This window comes from Poecilia reticulata, chromosome 13 (genome assembly GCF_904066995.2).
Source record: "Poecilia reticulata chromosome 13, P_reticulata-male-v2, whole genome shotgun sequence".
NCBI classification, from domain to species: domain Eukaryota; kingdom Metazoa; phylum Chordata; class Actinopteri; order Cyprinodontiformes; family Poeciliidae; genus Poecilia; species Poecilia reticulata.
Window position 1 is genome coordinate 26,356,418 of NC_088842.1, and position 26,764 is coordinate 26,383,181.

Genomic DNA, 26,764 nt, shown 5'->3' on the forward strand with positions numbered 1-26,764 from the left:
CTCATCCATTTCAAACAACGCATATGGACTTTATTGAACTCACACAAAGTGGACCACATAAATATTGTTTGGTGATGATTGATGCTTTTTCTAAAAGAGTTGAAGTAGTTCCAGCAAAGCCTGCTTTTGACAAAATTTATGGGAGAGCTTACATATTGCCTCTGTTTGCTCCAGACTTACAGAAAGCTGATGAAGAACAAACATTGGTAGATTATATGATCAGGATCCTGAAACAGAAAGAGGTGTTAAATGCAAATTTACTGCCGTCTGACTGTTCTCCTCTACAGGAAATAAATAAAACCACCCCCATCCAGCCAGGAAACTGGGTCTACATAAAGGTCATAAAAGAACCCTTCCAGGTGCTGATGACCACACCAACAGTCGTAAAGACCCAGCTGGATACATCTAAGTCACTGCAAGCTGCAGAGAGTGTTTGAACCCCTAAGTAGGCGGAGGGAGGAAGGCCGGACTTCAAAGTGGGGCTATTTTTAGGGTAGCTCGTCTCAAACCCGGTGAAGAAACGCTTAAGATTCCCCCGTCTTTAGTTTGGGGGTTCTGACATCTCTGTGCGCCGAGCAGCAATGGGGACTCCATATGCCAGATGGATCTTCTACTGCGCTGTGACTGCAGCATCAACCTGTGGTGGAAACTAATGAATAGAACCGCGTACGAGGGACATGCTGTGAACTGCTATGTGTGTGCGCAGCTGCCAATCGCCACACACAACTCAGGTCTGCGTGTAGGACACATCACGGATGACAAATAGATGTGTCTCTATGGCCTGAGCACACAACCACGACTAAGCGTCCCCATGCCAAAGGGATGCAAATGGTGTAAAAATGACTATTCTGTTCTACTTCAGATAGGAGATGCCGTGAAGGAACTTTTTGGATCTATGAACTGTTCCTTTAATGCTGACGTATTTCCATTTCCACTAACCGCATGGAAAATACCAGAGACCATTTCTTTAGCAGGAGCTAAACCCGGGTCTCTGAGGAGCTGCGTGTTCAACAACGGACACGTTTCTCTTGGAATGTTACCTTGGAACTTGTGTAACAGAGTTTACACCCACTGCGAAACGACACCGGATTACATCAACTGCATCGCCTGTAGGGGTCAAAGGATGACTCCACACTGCAAAGTCTGGAAGGACAACCCAGACTGTGACAACATGCTTCAGGAGAGGAGTTTCAACATCACAGATCGGACATTGGACGACAGGAGACAACGCTGTGCAGTACCATAGTGCCAGGAGACTATGGTTCACGGGTGATTGCAGACTGGTACTTCCTGTACCTGATTGTACTCATCAGGAAAGGACGACACATTCTGGCTGTCTGCTCCAAGCGTGATGCCTGAGGTCAAACGCTGGGGAGGCCTCACTACGGACACTGGAGTTCCATGGGAAATTCAAGATCTGGACCGGAGGTGAAAAGTTCATGCAGAGCATGTTCCCAGGAGTTGGATTAGGAGAAGTTCAGGACCACGTTGAAATCAACAGATATGGATTACTGCAACTCATCAACAGCGCACACCGGCTGGCAAACGGCTCCATGAGAGGGCTGACTGAACTGAGAAACATGGTTTTGCAAAATCGTATTGTGCTGGACCTGCTCACAGCCTCTCAGGGAGGTGTTTGTAAAATCATTGGCCCAGCGTGTTCCTGACGAAACAGGAACTGGTGGAACTATTTCTGATGCTCTACATGGCCTGGAGGAACTTAAACATTGTGTAGACGGTGCTACGCGAGGATCACATTTTTCCTTTTTGATTTGTTTTCATGGTTCATGTCTGGTCCATGGTGGACTTTACTGTTAAAGCTCGTGACACCTATTCTGATTGTTTCGGTTCTGTTCTGTCCTTTTAAGGTTTGCATTATTCCATACCTACGAAGTATGATGTTTAAGACAAGTAACACAACTGTTGTCAGTTATCAGCTAGCAAAGGCATCCTATGAGACGAATGAAGATGACTTGTTTTGAGATTCTGACGATTTTCTGAACAATGATGGTGTTCTGTAATCAATAAACAGATTAATTCATTTGCTGAATGATTCCTACACCAAAAATGTGAAAACAAGTGGTGTTAGGGATGAGAAAACTGCGTTTGATTTTTTGCTGTTTCTTTCTTTTGTTTTTGTTTATTTCATTTATTCATTATGATCATTGTGTAATTTTTATGTTTAGACTAGGACAAAAGATGTATATATTTTGCATTTCTTGGTTCTATTTTATTTCTTTTCTTTTCTATGCTTGGCTTTTGAATAAGGTTTACACACATGGTGAAATGATAAAAAGGGGGGAATGATAGAGATTTTTTGGTATTATCATTTTGTTGTTACTTTCAGGTTAAAGTGTTCTCTTGTTTAAACTGTATGTGTGAACTGACCTGGAAGTCACAGCTGCCTGTTATCTTCATGTGAAACAGTTTGACCGAGATTTGAACCGGGCTCAGATCAGGGGCCAGATGTTAAATTGGTTTACGACCTTTGCTTTGTTTAGGTAAAATGTTTTACGACCTTTGCTGTTTTTCCTCTGCTGTCTATCTTGCCTATCCTCCCTCTTTGAAGTTTGAGAATAAAAGACAAGCTGTATCCAAAGAGAAGCAGAACGCTCTGTGAACAGCTCTGAGAAGCAGTTGACAGAGTCTTCTCCTTTTGCTTGCAGAAGTTTAGTCATAAATTCATATACGTTGTCTGTGGTTCTTTTATGTAGGTTCTAGGAAAATACCTATCATTACAATTATGTTTGACTTTGTGCTGTTCTAGACCAAAAAGTCTCAATAAAATGCATTTGATTGTGTCTTAGCCATAACAAAAATGTTTAAAAAGGCTCAAGAGATATCAATGTTTTTACTGTATTTGTAATGTATGTGTAAGGTTTTCAGTCTTGCCCTGATAATTATGGGACTACTAAATTATTCATAATGTCATGGAGGCATCTAAATGTCAGCTTGTGCCGTGAAACAGGCCTCAGACCTCTTATGAAGGTGACATCCTCCATGTTTCTGTAAACTACGGTGCTCCACGTTAATCTCCTTTGCCTTTAAAGCATTCCTCTCTCCGCTGTTTAGAAGCAAAAGATCGCGACTGTGGTTCCATCTTGTTCCTTCAAAGTTCAGCCATTCCTTGGAGCCTCTTTGAGCGTCCTGGAAACTTATTTCACCTTGTCCCTCCTCAGTGCCAACCTCCGCTGTTGCTCCCCTCCCTCTCCTCACGTCAGCCTCTGTCTCCTTTCTCCTCCCCTTTTCCATCTATCAACAAGTACACATTCTCTCTGCTCTTACACATATTCTGAATGGCGTAGTCACTGCTTGTTGATCAGCCTTCCCCAAGGAAAGAACATGAGGAGGCGGGGGTGACAGCCAGCTTGTCAGAGTGGGCCTATGGGAACATAATAGTGGCTCCTCAAGGTTCTGCCCGACTCTCTTTGCTTACAGGAACCAGCCTGGCTGTCACTGTTTTGCCATGATCTCAGTGACACTGTTTGAGCAACACAGACATCCGTTTTCCACTTATCAGGTAAGTTTTGTTCTGTTTTTGCTTTTCCTTTAACGCGACTCAGATGCATTATAAGAAAGAACCCGCTTAAAACTTCCTCATCTTCTTCTTCTTTTTTTTTTAATCATACCTGGCTGAGGTTTAGCGTTATATGCTATATGGTGTTTCTGCATGAGGAGACTTGTTCAGGACCTCTCTGTTGAAAATTGAACTTGAAGCTTTTCTAAGTAAGTTGTGGTCTGGCCTTGGCAGTCAACACACCCAGTTCATTTTCACCCTGTGACTTCTTGTTTTCATTTAAATCTGCTTCGCATTCACCAGGGGGTAATGAGACCCTCTTTGCATATATTTGTTTTGTTTTTCTTTTTAACACAGGGGTTTCTTAGAGGGAAACTCTCACTGCATGCACACTTCTAATTCACCATGTAGGGGCAAGTTTCTTGGAGGATGGCAAGCAACTGTTTGTTTACTTATAATGAAACGCTGCAACAAATTAAATCGGCATGTATGCATATTTTTGTAGCACAGTCGAAAAATACTTTGTGCTTTGCTTTTACTGGAAAGCAGAGATTTAATGAGTTTGTTGTCATTCAGCAGTTTCCTTACTGGAACAACATAGCAAAAATGACTGATTTTTATTGCTCTTCAGTGTTTTCCACATAAAATTTCACGTTAGTGGTTGTAATATAAGAGGAGTATTTTCTTATAGGTTTTGAAATCAAACTTGAGAGGCTTAATTTGCTTTTGGAAACAACAGGTTTTTTTGTTTTCTTGAAAGTTTCTAGCTTCAGCTCCCTTCTTATCACATCTCAAAATGTTCTCTGAGAAAAAAAAATGTTTGTGGTTGAACAATATGATAAACCTCTGCACAAGCGAGATAGATCAACACAGTGTTTGATTTTCTACATGTACTTTGGAGGCCTCGGAAACTGTGGAAGGTGAGTTTTAAAGGACAGCCTAATGAAGGGGTAAGGTGGATGCTAACCGCAGTCGTCCGGGGACATCTTCTGCTCTAATGAACGGTGTAAAGTGCTGTAAATCACCCGCTGTGGAAGAGCAGTAAGATTCCTCTGTGCAGTGATGTCACTGCTCATATGTGAAGCAGATCCAGACATGAACAGTTCAGTCTCTGCCAGATGTTGAGTTGAATTTCCCTACACACTCTTGGCTGGATTGACATGTAATCAGAAGTGTGCAGAGGTGCGCTGCGGCTCTTCACACTGAGACTTTGGTAATTGTAGAAGAGAAAGAACTTCAGGAAACATCCGAGGATTAACGCTACCTTGTAAAAGTGTTTGTACCCCGTCGGTCTTTTCATGTTTACACTTTACAACCATAACATTTAGTGAGTATTATTGAGATTTTAGGGGATAGACCAGCGCACCACAAGTTGTGCGTAATTATGAAGCAGAAGGGAAGGGAATACTTTTCAATCGTACTTCTGAAAGTAACTGAATATATTTATATCCTCCCTCCCTTTACTTTGACACAACTAAACAAAAAGTTGGAATTTATGGGATAAATTCCAACTGTGTGTACTTTAAGAAAAGTAAATACAGCTGATATTTATGATCATGATGACCAAGGAAAGCATCAAACAGGAAAGGATAACATCTTAGGGACAATTAAACCAGAGTTAGGATATAAAACAAAATCCCAAGCTTAGAGCATTTAACAGAGCACTATTCAATCCACCTTCTGAAAATGTAAAAAAATAAAATGGCACTGAAAACCTGGCAAGTTGAAGCTGTCAGCCAAGGCTGACCGTCTGATCCAGGAGAGCAGAATTCTGGAGGAGCAGATGCTAAATGACTCCACTCAAGTCCCCTTTTGAGCACAAGTTGCTAAATTTTAGCCTTGACAAAAGCAAAAAACAAAAAGAAAGCAGACATATTTAATACATTAATTTGAATAACATTTTGATTTGCCTACATCTCTGTGAAATGCTCTTATAAATAAAAACTCCACCGTAAAACATTTAAAAAACGTCCACCCTTCTCAACCGTCTGTGTTGTCAGTCCAAATCTGTACCATTGTTGAATTGTGAAAGCAGGATGTGTAATATTATTTTCAAGGATAAAAAAAATTCCCTCACTTTGGAGATCCCTAGTTTAAATCAAAGTATATGCATGTGTTAGAATTGACAAGCGGAAGTCTTGATCTAAAACTTGTTTGAAAATTCATGACAAATCTTGGAAATAACTGTTTACACGCTTTCTGTCCAGTCTCTTGCCCATTCACTTTCCAAAAGAGAATGGGTCAAAAAAGAGAAAAAATTCTTTCGATGTCAGAAACTTGTAGGGACATACACAAAAATACAAAACTTTAGTGGCATTAGTAACTTCGGGGATCTGAGCACAAATGCGATGCAATGACAATTTCTTAGCAAAAAAAAAAAAAAACTAACTGAAAACCATTAGCCATTTTCCTAAGAAATCACATAAAATCACATTAAAACACTGCTCATATTTTTGAGGTGACAAAAAGCAAAATTCTTCAGATGGTAGAGATAATTTTGAAACTCACCATTTTGTTGATATGATCTATACAAAGTGTCTCATCTGTTTTACTTCTCTTTCTTTCAGGCTACCGAACAGAACAGAATATATTTTTGATTAAAGAAACATGGCCATGTTCCATACAAAGCACAAATACCTCTGGATTTACGTTTTGAACTATGAGTAAAACAAAAGCAAAATAACAATGGAAACTCCACATGATGCGAGTTTGGAAGAACATCAGAGAGCTTTGGGCAGCGTGACCTTTTCTGCACAAGAATTATCTACAAAAGATCAGGATGGTTCAGGAAGAAAAGGTCAAAGAAGAGATGATCTTTTCCTTTCAGACCAAAGACCACAATTGGAACCTGATGGGGATATACGTGATCTAAAGAAAAGTTTTACCTGCGTCTGTTACGACACTATGGTCCTCAGAGAAACGGTGTGTTTTCAAGAACCCACACAGGTCCTTCTGGATGCAGCTCCTGGAACATCTCAGCTTCTTGTAGAAAATGACCCCTCCATATCATATGCTTCAAATGAGGACTATTGCCTTCCACCTCCTGCTCATGCAGCAGAAGTTCAGTTAAACCAGTTTGCTCAAAAACAGCCTGATCATCCTCTGAAACTTTATTCTACATCTGCACAAAGAGGCTCGATGACGCTGGAGCCAATTTCAAATGGGTCCATCATCAGTCAGGCCTGTGCATCCACTCTGGAGATCCCTGCTGACCTGCTTCCTAAAATCTCTGACTTGCCGCATGTCGTGAAGCAAAGACCAAGCACCATCACCTTCTCCACCAGCACCGGCTCCGCTTGCGTCCACAGCCACGCTTCTGGCTACGACAGCTCTGATGGGGAAGAATCGTCAGAGGAGGAGAGAGTGAAGTTTAACTTTAAGCATGAGGACGTGGTGAAGGGAGATGATGATGTGTTCCTGGAGTGGCCTCATAGTAAAGATCGCCATATGACAAAAAGGAAACAGAAGAGACGAGGCTGTTTGGAGCCACAAGCAGACTCTGTGTGCACACCCAGCACCTGTGGTTATGAGGCTGAGGAGGAAATAAGCAGCAAGGAGGTATGCCATTAACAACACAATACTTTTTTTTTTTTTACCTTACATTGCCTTGCAAAAGTATTCACCCTCTCGGAGCCTGTTGCTTTTATGTGATAAGAGCCACAAACACAAAAACACAAAAAAGTAAACTTTCCAACTTTAGAATTTGTCTAAGCATTTAAAAACATTTAAAACAAATTTTGAGGTGATGCAACTTCCATTGGTTCTTAGAAGACACTAATGCAGTCATGTTATCATTGGAAATAGATATGAGGTGTGTAGGAGTGCACCGACTTCCCATTTATAAGTGAGAGACAGATCCAGGAGGAATTCAAACAGCTTCTGCTTTATTTCCCCTCCCATAGCTGGGGATTGAGTTTGATGAAGCACATTGGACCACATTAGCGCTGAACTTCACCTTCCATTTCTGGCCTGTCTCCTTCCTCGCCTCCCTTTCTCTTTGAGGTGCGCCTGTGTCCTTTTCACATGACCTCCATTCCTGCTTTTTTTTTTTTTTATTGCCTATTTAAAAGCTTACATGAGCTTTCATCAGCCTGTTGTAATCCATTATATATATGCTTTGTTACACCTTGAGGGAACATAGCCAACATCACATACCTGCCATGCTTTTTATAACGGTGAGAAGTAATGCACTGGTCCATATTAACCTTTCTGTCTGGTGGTAGGACACTGAGATAACACCGGCTTTATACGCAAATGGCACGCAGCTCAGAACGGGTCATTTAGGAGAGGACAGCAAGAATGCAGGGAATCGAGGGAGTGTATAGTAAATATTATCAAAAGGAGTAAAGTAAATGCTTTCCATGCCATCACACTACAGACCATGTTAATGCTTTTAGGCTGAAATGCAAAGTAAAAGAGAGCAGATGTTGCATCATTTTAAAGGAGCACTAGATTATTGAGCTTTGTACATATTTCAAGATAGATTTTTTTCTTTATTTTTTTTTCAAAGCAGTCATGGTTTATGTGGAGGAACAGCAGAAAATCCCAGCTCAGGTGAGATACTATAAGTGCACAGGTAAACTATTAATGGTTCTTTCAAAAAAATTCTGGCCTTTATGGAAGAGTGCTTGGAAGAAAGTATCAAGCAAACCTGTTTGCAGTATATGAAAGTCAGATAAGAACTAAATTACATTTTCTGAATGTTTGTCAGAGTTGATAGAAAAATTGATGGAGCAAACTACAAGGCAAAGTCCAGGCCCGAATCTCATTGGGAATTTGTAGCAGAACTTGAAAATCAATTTCATGGATGAAATTCAGCCACCCGACATTTGACTAATTTTGCAAAGAACAATTGGCAAAATTTCCGTCTGTTTATGTGCGAGAAGACAAACCCATGGAACTTTCAGCCTTACGTACAGAGAAAGTTCACTCTGCAATGCATTCTCTCGGGAAGGGATTTCACACTTTTAGTCCTTATTTGCAAAGGTATATGAAAGCCATATATCTGTTCTCTTTCACTTTACAAACACACAAATAAGCTTAATGATTTAGCGCATTATGCTCCAGAAGACACTAATACATTGAAGTTTAGAGTTGTAAGGGAATATAATATACCAAAATTTAAATAATATTATATCAACACAGTCTTCTGAGATGGGAAGATGTTCAAAAAACCCAACAAATCTGTTATTTTTAAAGACATTCAGTAACACAAAATATCTGCTTCGGCTTGCCTTAATTTTAATAAGCACAGAAACACATGGTTCTGCCATATTTGATTTTAGTATTCACATAAGCCTTTAGGATCATTTCTGAAACAAGCTGAGGATGCAGTTGTCCCCATCAGCCATGTGAGGGCACTATATGCACAAGGTTCCCAGTCCGGTCACCTAATGTCTTCCTTTACAGTTGAACTCACAGATGAATAAAACAAACGCATATCTTTCACATATTCCCCCTCTCCCAGCCATACATTGCTGCGTTCACATGCTGCTTTGCACCGCGGGGTATTGCCAATGTAATTTATTCCCTCAAGCAGCCAGGTAGCCCATGCCCTTTTCGCATGACCGCTTGCTACATTGGGATACCTCCATGGTGATCTCTGGCACTCTCAGTGGGTGGCACAGACTAGGCACTGAGCCCAGAGCTCACACACTTAACTCCTCATTTCCATCTCAAAGCCCCTATGTTGGGGTTCCACAATGTGTCCAATTTGTGCTGATAAAGTTATATTCTCTTCGCTTTTTGTCATCCCCTGATGATAACATTGCATCTGTCTCATGGCTCACACCGGCTCAGTTCCCATGGCAGTGAGCCTTTGCGCTACTCCCAGGGCCAGATATAGAGGAAAGGGAACGGAGAAATGAATTGAGGGAGAGTCTCACTTGAGCGTCAAAGCCCCTTCTGGTATTTGTCTCATTCTGAGGGGAAGTGTCTGCATTCCCAAACAGCACCTTGAGGGGATGTCACTAAAAAGAAACTTTGTGAGTGCCTTCCAGATTTTGCTTGACTGCGGGCCAGAAAACAAGGCATCTGTTTCTTGCGTTTCTGTTTGTCTGGCACCAGGGGTTAATTAACAATCCGGCTCACAGGATCCTCAGCTTCCTCTTCTTATATGTTTTCAAGCATTTGGCTTAGAATCTTGAGCTTGGTTTCCTCCCAGCAAGTGTTATGCACATATTTGTACTTTATGTATTTAAATTAAAGAATTAAAATAGATAAAATGATGTATCATCACTACAAATCAAAATAGTTCTCAGTATTTTTTACTTTAATTTCTTTTAGGGGCAGTTTTTTTTTCTTCTAGGCTGAATGGGAATCCTTTTTATTTGTAAATAGACTCAGAGGTTTGGACAGATAAATATACTGATCCAGTGTTTAACATATTACATTTCCTAGTCAGCACAGAGCTGGAAAGACACACACTGCAAAATGGGAAACTTTATTTTTTCCTCTTGGTGACCCAGAGTGATCGTTAAGACCCATGAGGGCACCAGGGACCCGGACAGATTTAGATCATTCCTCAGGGATTCAGTGGAAGGAGGTACTTTCTCCCAGCGTTCGCTCGGTCAGCTGACCCTGGGTGATCATCAGGCTGAGTGGTGACTGGTCTGTTACAGCCTTGCAGTTTAAAGATAATGCACTAAGTTCAGTATTGAAAACAATTTCATATTGAAGAGGCTTTCCAGTTAGAGGAAATCTGTCAAGGATCTTTCATGTAAGAAGTCATACCCCTAATGTACGTCTTTGTTAAAACAGTATACTTTTACAGATGTTGACTTTATGCATTTATACTTTCGAGTAAGTTATTCAGTAGTGGCATCAAAAACTTATCCTCATATTTCAATCAAACAAGTTACTCATATTTTATAGATTCAATATAAAAAATAGATTAATAAAATATGAATCTATGGGAGCCAAACTGCCTACCATGTCAGGTAGGCAGTTTGGCCTACCTGACATGGTAGGCAGTTTGGTCAGGTAGGCAGTTTGGCCTACCTGACCAAACTGCCTACCTGACATGGTAGGTAGGCATGTCAGGTAGGCATGCCTACCTGACATAGGTAGGCAGTTTGGCTAATTTAGTACAGCCACTATGCTAACAAAAAGACAACAATCAAAAATAATAACTACCTATTTTTGTGCAATAAAAGGGTTGATGCTTCAAGATAATTACTGTGTTGTAAATATTAACAAATACAGGATTTAAAACCAAACTGTCATATTCCCTGTAGAAGTTGTGATTAAGTCTAACTGTCGCAGTGTTTGGCTGACCTCTCTTATCTGACCTTCTCTGATTACCCCCAGGAGTCTCCACAGGTCACGTCTCCATGGTCTGAGTCAATGAGCCAGCTCATGAGGAAACTGGACCAGCTTAATCAAGACATAGAGGAAGCTCTGAGTGCAAGTTCATCACCCTCTGACACGCCTTGCATTGCGCGCAAGAAGCAGGTGAATGTCACGCACTCTCAGTATATCTGCTGTCATTGCGTGATTGAAGAGGTTGGCCGTATATGTTCAAATCACATAACCCATACGTTCTTTGTTTTGCTTATAAGCGCACAGAGAATTAACAGAATGAAACGGGACGCTTTTTGTAAGAAATTTATCAGACCTCCATGGGTTAAATCAGAATCATGACTGCACCTTCGATGCTTTATGGTGTACGCAGTCACGGCTGATTCTGCACACATTGCTATGAAGCCCTTGCTGCATACTTTGTCATGGCTTTTAAACTTTCTTTAAATCAATTTAGTTTGCTCTGCAGAGAAAAAAACCCAGGCGGATTATCCAGACCTGTGAGCAGGTGGTGTTTGGAATTTCATGTCCATCACCATTTCTACAAGCGTTCCACATTATGTTGAGACTCCAATAAGACCTGTGAGTTCAGTGAGCAGTCTCTTGCAGGCCCAGTAAATGAAGGGGTACAGTAGATTTCTCTCTTGTGGCGTGTGTGACTTTTGCAGTATGATGGTACATTCTGTGACAAAACAACCTTCGTGTAGTGAAGCAATACAGAGCGTCTGTCTCTGTCTGTTTTATGATGTGGACCCTCGGCACTCGGATGTGATATTTGATTCCAAAGCCTAACAACTGCAGCAAGAACAGACAGTTATTGTACTTTCAATGATGCAACAGGGGAAATGAAACTGTGTTTCCAAAAAAAAAAAGAAAAAAAAAGACCCCAGTCTCATAGTGGCGTGTTCCATGAAATATCTCTCCAGACTTAGTGTGCAGGAACAAAAGTGGCCTTTTGAGCTCCTTGTGCGTGTCCTGCACAGAGGAGCTGTTGTGTTAGAAAGGAGTTTGTATGATTTGGTCTATTAGGAATGGTTCAGAGAGGCTTACATGCCTCCTAGGCATCTGCATAACCGTCCCAGTCATTCACTACGACCTGCTTCAGCTAATGGCAGGCAACTGGCAAAGACAAGACGTCTTTACTGGGATACTTGACAAGGTCATAATCTCTGTTCTCTCAAAGGAAGATCTGCACATACAGCCTTCTTTGTGAAGCTCTGTGAAGCTGAACTGAGAGAGGAGACTTCTCTTCCCCAACCGCTGACCTCAGCCTGTTGTTTTTCTTTTCCCCTGGCCGCTGTTGCGTTCGTCCTGTCCTCGTCTGTTCGGCCACACAGAGACAGAGCCGGTTTTGATTGTTGTTGTGATGTTGTTGCAGTGGGGTGCTGCTTCAAAGTCCTCGCCGAACCAAACCCAAAATGACACAGTCCTCCAAAGAGCTGACAGGAGGGAATGTCGGAGCCAAAACACATCTTCTGCTTCATGCGGCTTCTCAACGGGGACAAAAGCAAGAAACAAGAAGATGGTAAGATGCTCTTAAAATGGTTTCCAGCTCCAAGCTGACAGCTGTTTTTTTAAGACTTATAAGACTTTAGGCTGTTGTTCTTTTCAAGCTGCAATAAACAAGTCCTTTTGAAAGCTTAGCTCTGAATGTTGGCCTTTGGTATTCATGTCTGGATGCTACTACTTGGTAAGAATCAGATAACCAAAGCCATGCCTATGTAGAGCTGAAATTGTTTCTCCAAAATAAATTAGGAAGGTATGTGAAAAATAACATATTCTCCAAAACCTCTTAAACAAGGACTACTGTATGATCTCTAATATGTTTCGCTACTGCCATGATGCTTTTGATGCATTTTTTATTCGAATATTGTGTATTGAGAGTAAGAGTGGAATTTTTAGTGTTATGCGATGCAACAATTCAATACATTTCTTTTGTCATAAAGTGCCCCCAAGTGGTTATGTAATTGTTAGACAAATTAATCAAAAAGTATGCACTGTTAGTTCAAGCAAAAAGCATTCAGAGGGGAGTAAATCTTCATTAGTGCAGACAGACTGTCTGCATGGCCTAGCATTAAATGAAGTTTTAAAGTTGTTGTCAATGCTGCAATTTTGAAATTGCATTGATTCTGTATGAGATGCACACCTTAGTATTTTACAGCTGAGAGTAACTATTGCCCTATCTGTTGCAACAATGTCACATGCATAGAAAAGCAATGCTGGAGCCACGTTTGACTGAGGCATGGATGTCAAAACTCAGTTCTCAGAGCTGGTGCCACTGCACTGTTAGATGCATCCTTACTTGGAGTCAAATGGCTGAATTACCTCCTAAGCATGCAATCTGAATCCTGGACATAATTAGTTTATCCAGATGGGTTCAAGTAGCAATAAATCTAAAAATTGCATCATCCTGGCTTAAGAAAATTAGTGTTTGAGACCACTTGACTCTGGCATTGAATCTTCATACACAAGGGGTCTTAAAATAATGTTCTTAGGCAGCCTGACTCAGTCAGGCAACTCACCTGACTGAGTTGTCCCTGAGTCAGGTGAGTTGTCTGTCCTTCCACTCACCTAACTTAAGTACCTAATTATTATTGTCATGCAGTGAAGCTATGTATTGCTTCACTACATGTTAGGTAGGCGGTTTAGCTATTTGATTCAGGTGTGTATGACCAAGGATGAAACGCCAGCCTTGGAGAAGTGGTGTTTAAGATGCCCGTAAATCACTGAAATACAAGACAGATATGCAATAGTCTAAATAGGATATTAGAATGATTGTTCAGTCAAGTAATTGAAAGAATTAGGGGATGTACAGAATGAAATAATTTGTAAAGGAAGATGAACTCATCATCAGATATTTCAAAGCTTTGTGCATAAAATGCTTTCTCTTACAAGCTTCACTGAAAAATGAGGAGTTTGAGACAAGTAATTTTAATTATGTACCAGTATATGTTTGATTACAGTTCCACTTAATGATTAAAATAAAATAGCCATGGCTCAGCGTTGGTGAAGGTCCCAATTGCAGAGAGAAAACAGGTGGCTGAAAAATGAGTCTTCAATAAAGAAAACAGAGTCCCTTGTACTGGGCGACTGTGGCTCTGTGGGTAGAGTAGTCAGCTTGCGATCGGAAGGTTGTAGGTTCAATTCCAGCTTTCTCCTGCCACGTGTCGATGTGCCCTTGGGCAAGGCACTTAACCCCAAATTGCATACCAAGCTGCATATTGGTGTATAAATGGCTGAATGTGACTCTAGTGTAAAGTGCTTTGAGTGGTCAGAAATGATTGGATAAAGCGCTATACAAGTTCAGTCCATTTACCATTTACTGGCGTGAGTAATTGCATATCAGATTATGCATACACATGAAAATACAGAATGCAAGCACTAAGATGAACGAAAAGCACATTTTATGGACTCCTGAAATTTATTTCTGAAACTTAACTTTTTAATGTAAATTATGCCTGATGCTAAACGGTTTCCCTTCCTGTCGGAGTGCCACTTCAAACTGGGGTCATAAATCTCTGCCCAATGTAGCAGTGGAGTGTATGCAATTAAAAACTGTGAAATCAATAAAAGAAACGACAGAGCTGCAATTAAGCTTGCAATAATTTATTAAATGCCAACATTTATGACAAGTTCATTGCAGTTAAACTTTGAAAGTGAATTAAAATCACTTCTGTCTCACAAGAATTGGTAATAATCCACGTATCTTTAATAATTGAAGTCTGCCAGATTTGTCTTGTAGAAACAGAACCCACACAGAGAGCAGCTGCTACAAAAGCACTTAGGCTCCAATCGAACCTAAAATGGTGAATAATAAACAATTTTGGACAATTTTTCATTTGATCAGTATCTAAAATTGAGAGATTATCTCTGTCCAAATGTGCAAAGAAACTAAAAGCGGACGTCTGCACTTCCTTTATTTTATTATTATTTTTTAGATTGTTGGATGTTCTCAATATATTTGCATTCAAACTCTGTAAATCTCTCTGGTATTCACCATTGATGACTCTTGTGTTGCCAAACAACAATACAGTGCAATTTAATATTGGCTAACAATATGATAAGATGATTAAAAAAATGCAAGGAATATTCAACCAGTGAGATGTCTTTAGCTATCCCCCACTCAAAGCTAAACTTTTAGTTCACAGTCAATTCCTTTGCTTTTGGTTTTCGGAGTAGATATCAACCAGTTTTTTTTTTTCTTTTTCTGATTTGGTCCGAGTTTCTGCAACTGAAACTAGGGATGGAGGATAGATCTCCCTGGTTCCTGAAAATTTCTTACAGTGAAAGCACACATCATATTTTACAAACACAAAGTAATGGAAACTAGGGCTGTAACAAATCATTGAATGATTCAAGTACCTTGATTACTAAAATTCCTTGAGGCAAATTATCTGCCTCAAACCTTTGTTAAATTATGTTTTACTATTTGGCGAACTGTGTTCCACCCAGATGATTATTTGTGTTGCGTAACACACTTCCGCTTATGAGTTGTTGGCAAATACTAATAAGGGTTACAGATATGAGTATTTTGGCTGAGTACTAACTTTGAGTATAATAAGGTTAAATCCCTTTCGGTGCTGATACAATTTTAGTCATCCTATTTTTAGTAAAAACAAATAATTAAATTAATTTAAAAAAAAACAAATAAACGTCTTGCTATCAAGAGTTTACTTCCTGAGATTTTGTTTTTTGTCTTGGCAGCAAGACAAATTTTTTTTGAGGCCTCTCTAATCTATATGGAACATCTGGAAGCAGCCTATGATAATGTCAGACAGTCTGATTCAGTCTTGAAGTCTAAGAATGATGGACATGCTCAGACTGGTAGAACTGACAGAATTGAAAGATGTCTTGTTGACCTACCTGTAAAAAAATGTTTTGGAACATGTGGTTTTTTTTTTAAGTTTAAAATCTGAAATTCATCTGAAGAACAACTTCATGATATGCAAAATGTTTTTGTGATGATAAAGATTGTGCATTGTTGAATGAAGCTACAGTACATACTAAGGCTTGTTTCTTCCTCAAATTGGGACCTGCAGAGGAGATGTAGAATGCCTTTCAAATAGCAGGAAGAAAACCACAGGTCTTGTAAACACAGGTCAAAAAATATCTTAACTTTATAACACTCTACTGACTCTACTGATGACTGAGTAACTTATGAAACTATTAATAACTCTTGAAGTTTTCCAAATTGTGTCGACTACCTCAAACATCAGTATATTTTATTGAGATTTCATGAGAGAAATCATGCAATTGTGAAGAGGACGGAAAATAGTATCTGCCTTTTAAATGTGTTTAGCAAATAAAATCTTAAGAGTGTGGCATGGATTTACATTTAGAACCCTCTCATGTCCTGTGTGTTTTACTCTTAAACTTGCTTTGTCACTTAAACTGGTGGAAGCATGTTTATTTTTAGAAGACATGCATATAAGAGTGCATCTAAAATCAATGTTACATGTGGTGCAGGCAACTCTAAACTGAACAAATTAAAAGTGGAGTTTGCTTATGGAAAGTAAAGCTTAAAATTTAGTCAGTAAGAGGTACTGCAAGAAATGTCTATGGCAATAGCATGAAGAAAACGTGTCTTCTTAACTAGAACACTTTTACCTCAGGTGTGATATCAATCCCAGCTCAGAGTTCCCACTTCCTAGGTAACTGAAATGCAGCATAACAATGTCATTAGGCAAAATTATGTACTCTAAGAAATAAAATCTCTTAAATTTTATTTTAACAACAACAACAACAACAACAACAAAAACTAATTTGAAGACACATGAAATGATCACAACATGTGGAACATCTGCTTGGATGTACCACAGAGTGGAAAATTTTATCAATAAGTTTTCAATAAATAACATTAAAATGAAATGTTGCTGTCACAGCCAGCACACAATACACTCACATAGTTTCCCTGTTATTGCTGTTCAGTGCAAACTGTGATTCCACTATTAGTGGATGGAGACATAATCAGGTTAAGTATTCCTACGTTTAGTTGCTGTTGACGGGGACGGGCCTGCCAGTCTGTCAGCTGGACTGACTGGTTCTGTATCCGCCTCTTTGGCTTGTCACTGTGTGGGGACTGCAGCCATCATTCACCCGCACAAACCTGTCACACCACATAAACATCCTTGTTGATGCAGGCAAGGGGAGAGTTTTCCAGTTGCATAAAAGCCCCCGAAATAGGTCCTCTTCCCTTCAGTGAAGGATGTCACTTTTTCCAACTTGTAACCTTTGACACGTGTCATTCGTCTAGATGCAGCTGGCCTGAATTGGGGGGGACGTGTGTTTAATGCAGGTCAGATCTTGAGATATGCTGAGATGATATACTTTCTGCGCAGAAAGAATCGGAGAGAAGACCATGCCAAATCCGTACCTCCTCTAGGGTGCAACATCTGGTTTTTGACTTCTAATCTTCAGAGTTTATTTTTGAATCTGGGACTGACGGAGGTCCATGGAGACTCCCTGGACAGAAACCTTTAAAAGTGCAAAGATAATAACCCTAGTTGTGTCCCAAGTGTTTAAATCTGTGATGAAATTCTGCCAGACTGGCAGATTGCACAATCAGTAAAGAGGGACATGTTGTGGCTATTGCTCTCAGTTTTCAAAGGTCGCTATCTACTTCTCTGTGTGTTTAAACACATGTAATACTGGAAACATAGAAGTGTGAGTCAGGCATTTATGACTTTGTTTTTTTGTCTCCCAGAAAGATGTTTTTTGAACCAAGGGGGCTACTGAGTGGTTGAGGCTGAGGCAGCTACCCCTGGTGGTTCATTTCCTAAACCTGTCAAAATGTGCTGACTGTGGCAGCTTATTTGCTTTTAAACTTTTTTCCTTTTAAATAAGTTACAAATTGCATGCCAGCAGCATTGTGTTCTGTGACCTCATTTATTATGTGGCCCAAAAGTGTCTAAGGCTATCATTGAGCTCACACAAAGTTCACCTATCTTTATAAATTTAGCTATTTGGCTCATTGTTTTTCTTTTTTTTTTTTTTCTTTTTTGCTAAAAGAAGAAAATGAAATGGTTGGATGCTCATCCAACCAAACAATTGAATACTGCCAACATTTTTACTTTCATGGGAGCGCTGGTGATTACATCTCTCACTGCCAATGCAAAATCATTTATGAATTAGAGAATTTTGTCCAAATTAAAGTGAAAAAAAAACAAACAAACAATCACCCTGGTAAATTCAAATTGATTTCTTATTGTTTGTTATGATGAGGCATGTGCAGCGTTGCAGCCGACCATCCTGGGAGGGAAGAGGTCCAAGCGAGCAGCATGCGGGTAAATCAGAACATCATACCACAGAGAAGAAACATTCTGGAACTCTTCCTCAGAAAAAAACAAACAAACAAAACAAAAAACACTGTTGTTGTTTTCCGGGTTGCAATGCCTTTTTTATTAACTACAAATTTAACCACAATCACAGGAGACATCTTGTTTTTCTTTTCTTTTATGTTACTAGAAAAATTCTGTTTTTATTTTGAAAAAGAGCTAGTTTACATCAATACTGTTTTTTTTTTCCTTTTTAATTTAACGTGCCAAAAATCATTTTAATAACACCATCTCAAGAAAATAACAATCAATATTCACAATAAATACTGTTGGATGAAGAACTACTATAGTGAAATTATATATAGATTATTTCATGTCCGAGTTTTGGGTTCTAAATTTTAATTTCCAAAAATGGGTTAGAGTAGATGATATTTAATGTCATGGCTACAGAAGACAGATTTGGAAATAGTACACAAAACAAGAAATATTTGAGTTGAAATGAGTCGGTCTTCTGTCGGTTTTCTATACCTGCCTAGTTCCTGCAGGATTTCTAGAGACATGCTGCCTATCTAGTGGTCAATAAGTGAGATTAGTGCACATCCTGGACAGGTCATCAGTCCATCACAGAGCAACATGGAGATAAACAGCACAGACAAGCATGCACACGTGGAATCTCACCTAAGTGCTATTTTCTTCTGGTTTTGTAAGTCACCTGCAGTACAATAAATGAAAGAATTGCAGATAAGAACCTCATAATCCTGTGGCCCACAGCATGATTTTGTCATCTTACCATTTTATGTTTTCTTTTATGGAAGAGGTTAATCAAAGATTGATCAACCTTGTAGTCCATCTAAGCCAATGTTTGGACTAAAACTTCTGTTACAACAGCATAAACTAAACACAAGATAGACCTCAAACTTTGATTTAATTTCTGAAATATTACCTATTTCGCTATATCACTGCAAGCTGAGCTGCTAAATAACGCCACCTCTGCGTTATTTAGCTGCTGCTATGGGAAAGCTGTATTGATTTTGTCATCACAGCACAGATTGCAGCCGTGTTGAAGAATGCAGGTACATATCTGCTCCTCAGCAACAGTTAATCAGTATTTTGCTTCTGTTTCTGCCTTGCAGATGTTTCATAAGATGACCAAAGCAGCTGGTGCAGGTAAGATGTTTTTTATTCCCTTCCAGAGGTCTTGGGATGTGATGCTCATGTTGCTTTATAAAATGTTACAGCTCCTGCTGCTGCCTGAGTGCAGAGAAAACTGGAGTTGACCTCTAAACCTTAATGTTTTTTTGTGGATTTTATTTTCCATAAATGTGCGCTTTAGGTAGAGCTGAAAGACTAAATATGTGTCTAATACCTTTTTATGCTTCGAGTCTGAGACTGATAAGCAGGGTGACTGTTGGGATAGCAGACAGTGACCTTGGACAGCTGGTGGAGACAATTTAATTATCAAGGGATTGGATAAATGGATGTAAGACATAATTGTTTTTTAAATAGATGGCTGGCTAGTTTAACAGGAAACCGCAGACATCTGCGCATTTGCATTTGCAACATTGATGCTGAATGGCTGTTAAGGTACAAATGATTAACTCAAGGCAAAACTGAACAGAAAAAGAAGCTTCACATCGACGATGGCTGTGTTGATTCGAGTGTGTTGGTGTCTGTCTCTATTCACCGTGACTGAATCATTGATCAAAGATAGGCCTGTTATCTAACGCACTAAACCTCGGCATTTAGAAAACTGTGAACAACTGAAAATCATTGAAATCTGACAGTGTCTTACAAAAGCACATCCATTACACTTTTTCAGATTCCAGTACATTACATTCACAAATTTTATTGTAATGTATTTTATTGTGATTTTTAATGATCAGACAACCAAGGCAAGACAGTACATGGCTGTGAAGGGATTCTCTAAGAACAGATGTTGCAAAAACTTTACTTAGGGCTACCGCAGTAAAGGGGACTCAATACCAAGTTCCACCACACTATTCAGATTTTTGCTTCTAAAATATATTATTCATATTCTAGTTCGCAGTTATATACAGCTTTCTATCTACCTCCTAACACCCGGGAATATGCTTTCATAGCTGTAGTTGTCATGAAGAAATGTGAAAAGGTTCAAGGTGTATGAATATTTTGGCAAGGTGAAGCGCATGACTGGGTCAGATCATTTCATGAATCCCTAATCTCTGTCGTACTGTAAATTAAAAGCTTAACAGATTATTAAAATCTCCCTGCAACTTAATCCCACAATATGCCCTGGCCTGCCTGCTGGCATTGCTCAAGCTCCAAATAATGTTGGTAAGATTGATGGTCACAGGTGTCTGCTCTCTCCCTCCGAGCCTGGTGGAATGTCCAAATGCACATTCTTTTATTTTAAACGCCTTTCATATGGTCCCCGCTCACAGGGATGCAGTTAAAATTAGGCACAGAGCCAGATCATTGTTTCTGTTTCTGCTGAGGGGAAATATTTGGCCTGCTGTGATGTGGCCCTTGGGGGGGCAGCTGCGGGAGTTGGGTGGATGCCATTTTGGACTCAGGTTGCGATCTCACATGACCTCAGTTGTGCGTGATGCTATCGCACAAATGGAGTAAACAGGGGGAAAAAAAAACAATCGATACATTTATGGAGCAGTTAACTAACGTGAGGTCTGCTGCTGAATTATCAGATCTTTGCTGAGAGTTTCTGCCAAGTGATTTTTTTTGGGGGGGGGGAAGAGAAGAGTGAAACTGAGATGTTTATCAACATACTTGTATAATTCTATTCTGGTTATTTAAAACCAGATCACAGACCATGTCACTGTCAGTTTCATCTACTTTGAGAGTAAATAGATTCTACATGTGGTCTTAACCTTAACCGAATGATAGAATGACTTGGAGATGAATAACGCTGTAATAAAAGGACAAAGCTGGCTGAGAGTCAGACATATTAGATGTGATTTTTTTTCCTCTTTCTCTGGCTGGATTTTACGGCTGAGCTGTCGAAACCTCTTTTAAGACATGATTACGGGACAGCCAGATGGTTCTCACTATGGACCATAATAACACTGTCCATACTGTTAAGTTGATATTGTCCAGGAGGGAGAAAAAGAAAACCCACATTCCTGAAGATGAATTCCAAAACAGCAAAACAGCTGCAGGAGAAGTATGGCTGTTACTGCTGAGGTTCCTAAATGTTCAGTTTTAGCTGCAAGCAATGGCTTTATTTGTTCTAATTTCTTTTCTAATCACCATTTTTGACCATCTTGATCAGTGCTTTGGTCAAATTCTTTGAAATGTTAACATACTGTCTTGCTAAGCTATTCATACAGTTTTGTATTGCATTATGTAACATTTCTGCCACAAATTTATTGTATTTCATTTGGATTTTGTTCGATTGACCAATAAAAAGCGGTAAAAAAAATTTACAACAAGAAAAAAAAAATTTAATAGTGTGGTGTACAAACATTTCAGTCACCTAAGCGGTACTTTGTGTGTAATTTAATTTCAATGTAAATACAACTTTTCTTCACTTGAAAAGACTATCATCTGGAATGGCAGTAAAAAGTCGTTCTAAAAGCCTTTGTAGGTGATATGTATGTGATTTAAAAATGAGTTAATGAATTGTAACATAAAACATGGACTAACATGTTTTAGTAACAAAAAAAAAGTGCTTTTAACCTTCTGAAGCTAATGTTTATCCTGAAAAAAAACCCCCAAAAAACATAATTACTCAGCTGAAAAACTACACCTGGGCATACTCAGAAAAGATGTGCATGCAAGTCTGGAAAAATGCCCACACCTCAATTTAAAAGGTTTATTTTCTGAACACATTACTTAACGTCAACGTTAACCCAGCGTCTTTAACTTTTCAGCACATGAGCAGCCAAAGGTTCCTCATTTACTCTCACACTGTGAAATTTATCTAAGGAAATCTATTCCCCACAGCCTCTTTAATTTCAGCGCAAAAATTAATGGCTTCCTCTGGTGATGGGAGGCAATTATGTTCATCCATGAAAACCGGCTGTCTTGACATCAATCTTGGAATTAATGAAACTTCAGAGGCAACCTAAAGCTTGGATTTCTACAAGAGATACGACATAGATTTAGGATACAGAATCAAACATGCACATGCTGACTTAAATTTGACTAACCTGATATTTTGCAGTGATTTCTCCATAGATAACGTGCATTTTGCGAGCATTCTGACACATTTCAGACATTAATTTAGACCACCAAAATGAATGTGACAGTGTCCAAAGAGAAGCAGCTGTGCAGAACTGAACAAATTCAAATTTGCATAAATACATGCTCATGTGCTTTGTTATGATAAACATCACCATCCCACAGCAAGTCAGTTTGGAAATGAGACACGTGCAGCTTAACCAGCACTCTGTGGCCCAGAACTGTCAGGAAGAGGCTTCCCTCTTGGCCTCTGCGGTCTCAACCAGCCTCCGCGCATTTCCCCAGATCTTCCCTCTGAATAAATATGCTAATCTACTCTCAATGTGGAAATCTCAAGCTGCTGATTAAAAGTAAAACAAAGAGGATACTCTGTGAATCCCTTGGAGACTTCTGTCTGTTTGTGAGGAGAGGAATGCAAAGCCCCGTGTTGTTCGGACATAGTGTACCAGTATATGGCTAAAAACGGAAAAGCTGTAGAAAACGTGGATAAGGGTGTTTTAGCTTCTCTTTTTAATTCGTGGCAGTGAGTGTGAAATGTCAGCCAGTTATTATTGATTACCAAGAACAACTTTTATGCTTTTGTCAGTTTGTATTTTAGGGCTGTGGTCTGTCTTATAAGCATGTTTAGCTTCTAAATGAAGCATTTTTGGCAGAAGGGAAAACCAGTGGACGAAAAAATGAATCTTGGATATGAATATTTGTCCTCAGCAGCATGTTTGCTGCGTATTTTCTTCTCAGTTTGAAAAAACAGCAACATTTTTGTTGCAGGAATATACATCTCTTAATAAATAGGCTGCTATGCTCATGATTATGATGGTAGAAGCTGGACTGTTGCTGGATCAGTGGACTGAACATACTTTTAGAAGAAATGGCCTTTTGATTATATTTGCTGTAATATTTTCAAATTTAGTTGAATTTTCCTCTTGCAGGATTGAAAAGGAAATGATAAAACAAACCCTGATTATTTTTGATAACTAAAGCAGTATTTGACATTTTCCTGTACGAGAGCTGTTCTCCTTGTGCCTTGACTATTCTGCTGTGCCCTTTGTGTACACTATCAATCTCTGTTCCAGTTAAGAAAGAAAGCACCAGTGGGTGTTACATAATGTCTGTGTCTTAGCAATGTCGTCCGTTCTGTATTTTGCCTCTTGTGTGCGTCTCAGCTGTCCTTAATTCAGGGCTCCAGTCTTGCTAAGGGTCACTGATGGCGGAGGCCCACTGTGACCTCCCACAGCTGCAATCTCTTTCTGTCTCTCTGAAGTCCTGTAAGAGACTTTAATATATACATCCCCAATGCTCCATCACAGCACGCTGAGAGCAGAGGACATGGTCTGAAACCTCATGAGAAAACGAAAACGACACAAAGAAATGAATAAATGTGAAGCGTCTGAAAAGGTAAAATCTAAAAAAAATATGTGGCACATGTGATTCTGCTGTGAATACTTTAGAGGACCATTTTGGACTTCAATTATGAAAGCAAATCTGTTTGTTTTTTTCACCTTTACCAGATTTGTAGAGGAATTGACAGGAATTTTTCTGTCAATTTTTCTTTGCAAAAATAGTTTAACTCCATTTTGATTTATTGAAAATGATCAATGAACATAAACTCTTATATTCTCAATTGGATTAAGGTTTGTATTTTGACAGTTTTAAAACATTTAATTATTCCTATCCAAACCGTTCTATTATAAATTTGGGGAACTCAGAGTTGATAGCAAGATGGTTGATGCTAAACACAAGGCAGTCCTGGAAGAAATGCTACAAAAAACGGGCAGGATTTTGTGATGGACAATATTGCGACCAGAAAACAAATATGTATAAAATCTCTCATCTTAGGTTTGAGCATAAGTTAAGGATGGAAGTTTTAAGTTTTTGATGTGTCAAATGTCTTTTAAATGCTGGCATTTTTGTTTATATGTAATTATTATCAGAATTAATAATAATAATTATTATGATTATTATTGTCTTTATTTATTTTTGCACATTTGACCCCAATTGTTTTGGCAATAGAGCAAAACTGGATTAAACAGAAGTTGCAATAGAGCACATCAGTTTACCCTCACATTAAAAAAAAAATGGCAGACCATTATTGTCAGTGTAGTATGAAGACCAAACCTGGGAATTGTGGAACTTCTTGATTTAAGGCTGCAGGGGAAATTAATTTTCATTGGATAGTGCCAATATATTTTCTTCCCATTTAACTGCTGAATAACAGGTGCCAGGTCTGTGACATCATGCTCTAAATTTATCATTTCTGCATGCAGCTCAGAATACAAAGCTCGTGCGCTGCCATGATGAGCGCATGAAAAATTCCACACATGGAAAGATGGAAAATGACTTGTGGTTTCCTGAGTGCAGAGGCCAGCTTGGCGGTTTGACAGGGAAAGCAAAAAGACGGGGGGAAAAAAGATGCCTGGTTGTATTTCTGGTCTTCTCTTTTTATATACAGTGATTTGTCAAGGTTGGGAAAACATTAGAGAACTATATGGATAACCTGCTCTGAAATTTTCTAACATTTTCATCTCAATTATTGTGGCCATGTCTTTTAATAATTTCTTCCAGGCTCCTGAGGTCATCATGTTCAACAATTTCCATCTTTTCCTGGTATGAATTATTGCTGAGTATAAATAATCTGTCCATTGTGGATCGTGTTACTTCACAATGCTGCTTAATTCTACTAATTTTATGCTTTCCAATTAAAGGAAACAGATTTAAACTTCAGATTCCTAATTACTCCATTCTGCCAATTGGAAATGAAGCGGCCAGTAAATTCTTTGTGGTTCAGCTTTTCTAAAAAGACCAAGTTTTGCATGTGTGTGCATGTGTTTGTGCATGTGTGTGTCTGGTGAGGAATTTAGGCCTGGGATTTGTAAACTAAGTGGAAGGAGACTTGGGAAGTTGTGTGAGGATGCAGTCCAGTTTAACAGGGAACATGTGTGTGAGTGTTTGGGACTATTATGTGAGAAGTGACACAAACGCTAAGAGGTTGGTCCGGCACTCAACTGCCACATAAAAGGAAATACAGAAGCAAGATTTGGGAAGTAATGAGCCAGGAAGGGACATGCAGCTTCAGGGCTCCTATTGCTTGACAGCAAACAGTCCACAGGGCAACTTCATTAAGGGGCACATATCATTAGTTTTACAACTGCTCCTTTTCAGTTGTGTCCAGGCTTGTAGCTTGTATTTATTTCCTTGACCGAAAGTGAAAAATCTGCTAAAACAAAAACCCAGCACAAAGTAACGGAGCACATAGCTGAAATGAAAACATTTGGATTCATGACCATCAACACATGACACAATGGCCACCAAAAGACAAAGTAGCAATAGCAAACTTTCCAGCTCCAATTCCCCTGCTTAGAGAATGAATGAACCAGGGACTGGCAGAAGGTGTGCAATGAGAGGAATATACCGTACTTTAATTTAGTTTTGTCCACAAATCAACAGTCTATGATCACATGCTTCCACCTTTTCTGGATGAAACACAGTTGCTAGTCTAGTCATTTTGACACTATATTTAACGCATTTTCTGCAGTGATGGTTTTTTTAAGCAACCACCAACTGTTTTGCTGACATTTTCTTGTGTTACTGCAAACCTTTGAAGAGGGCACTTCCCTTGTCACAAAGCTGCCACAAGTGGCTGAGGGCTCGTACATCTGCCCCGTCTCCAGCTGGAGGCAGGCCAGTTCCATCTGGGCCCAAACTGCAAATAATTCACACACGTGCAAAGCCACCATTGGCTGATCTACCTACGATCAGACCAGCAATTAAAAACAAGGTTGTTTACTAGAAATATCTAAGCTTAAATAAACCACTGCATTTTTTTTCTTGTCTGTTTTTGGTCTAATTAGATTAGTGACGTTGATAGTAATCAAAAAGCAATCTGAAATAGTTGTTCTTTTAAATTACTTATCTGCGCTAAAAAGAAAATAACAGAAAGACGGCCTGATTTATTTTAACATACTTGAGATTTTTCAATCTCAGTATTCAAAGATAAATGGAATTAGTCTTTATTTTTTTAGGCCAGGACACACAAGTAAAACTAAAATCCTACAAGAAATGTACATTTTGTGTTTTTCTGTCAGTGTTTCTGAAACAGCAACTCTTTTTCACATTCTGTGCTTTTATTAATAGGTGAAAGATGTTTAGTGAGTTCTTTATATTTCACTGTTAAGAACTTTGTCATTGTTTTCCGTGTAAGGTTCTACATAAAAACTGTTTACTTCTTCATAGTTGACTTCTTCTAGCAGCTCTTTCAGTGGCCTCACGGGTTTCCCACAGAAACTGTAGGGATTCCAGATGTTGCAGGGAGGCAGAAAGTCTAATCCAAATCCATCCCACCAGCCCCAGGCCTCCCTGTCCTCAGGTTGACAGAGCGCATGGAACAGCTCACACCAAGGTCTGTCCTTCTGCAGTGAAGCAAGGCCACAAGTGACTTTGTGACCAGAGCTTTGCATAGCTGTGCGCATCCACCTGCACCCAGATAGCAAAAAAAACCAAA

At 39.3% G+C, this 26,764-nt stretch overlaps 1 protein-coding gene across 1 annotated transcript in view; it reads left to right on the forward strand.

Annotated features, from left to right (window-relative positions):
• The first annotated feature begins 2,758 nt into the window (after nt 1-2,758).
• stard13b (StAR related lipid transfer domain containing 13b) overlaps nt 2,759-26,764 on the forward strand; it is a 67,028-nt gene continuing 43,022 nt past the window's right edge. Inside the window, exons 1-5 of the mRNA XM_008426279.3 lie at nt 2,759-3,520; nt 6,085-7,075; nt 10,826-10,969; nt 12,195-12,341; nt 19,224-19,257. Of these exons, the coding sequence (XP_008424501.1) occupies nt 6,203-7,075; nt 10,826-10,969; nt 12,195-12,341; nt 19,224-19,257 (1,198 nt within the window). The 5' untranslated portion in view covers nt 2,759-3,520; nt 6,085-6,202. The remainder of the gene's footprint in view (nt 3,521-6,084; nt 7,076-10,825; nt 10,970-12,194; nt 12,342-19,223; nt 19,258-26,764) is intronic.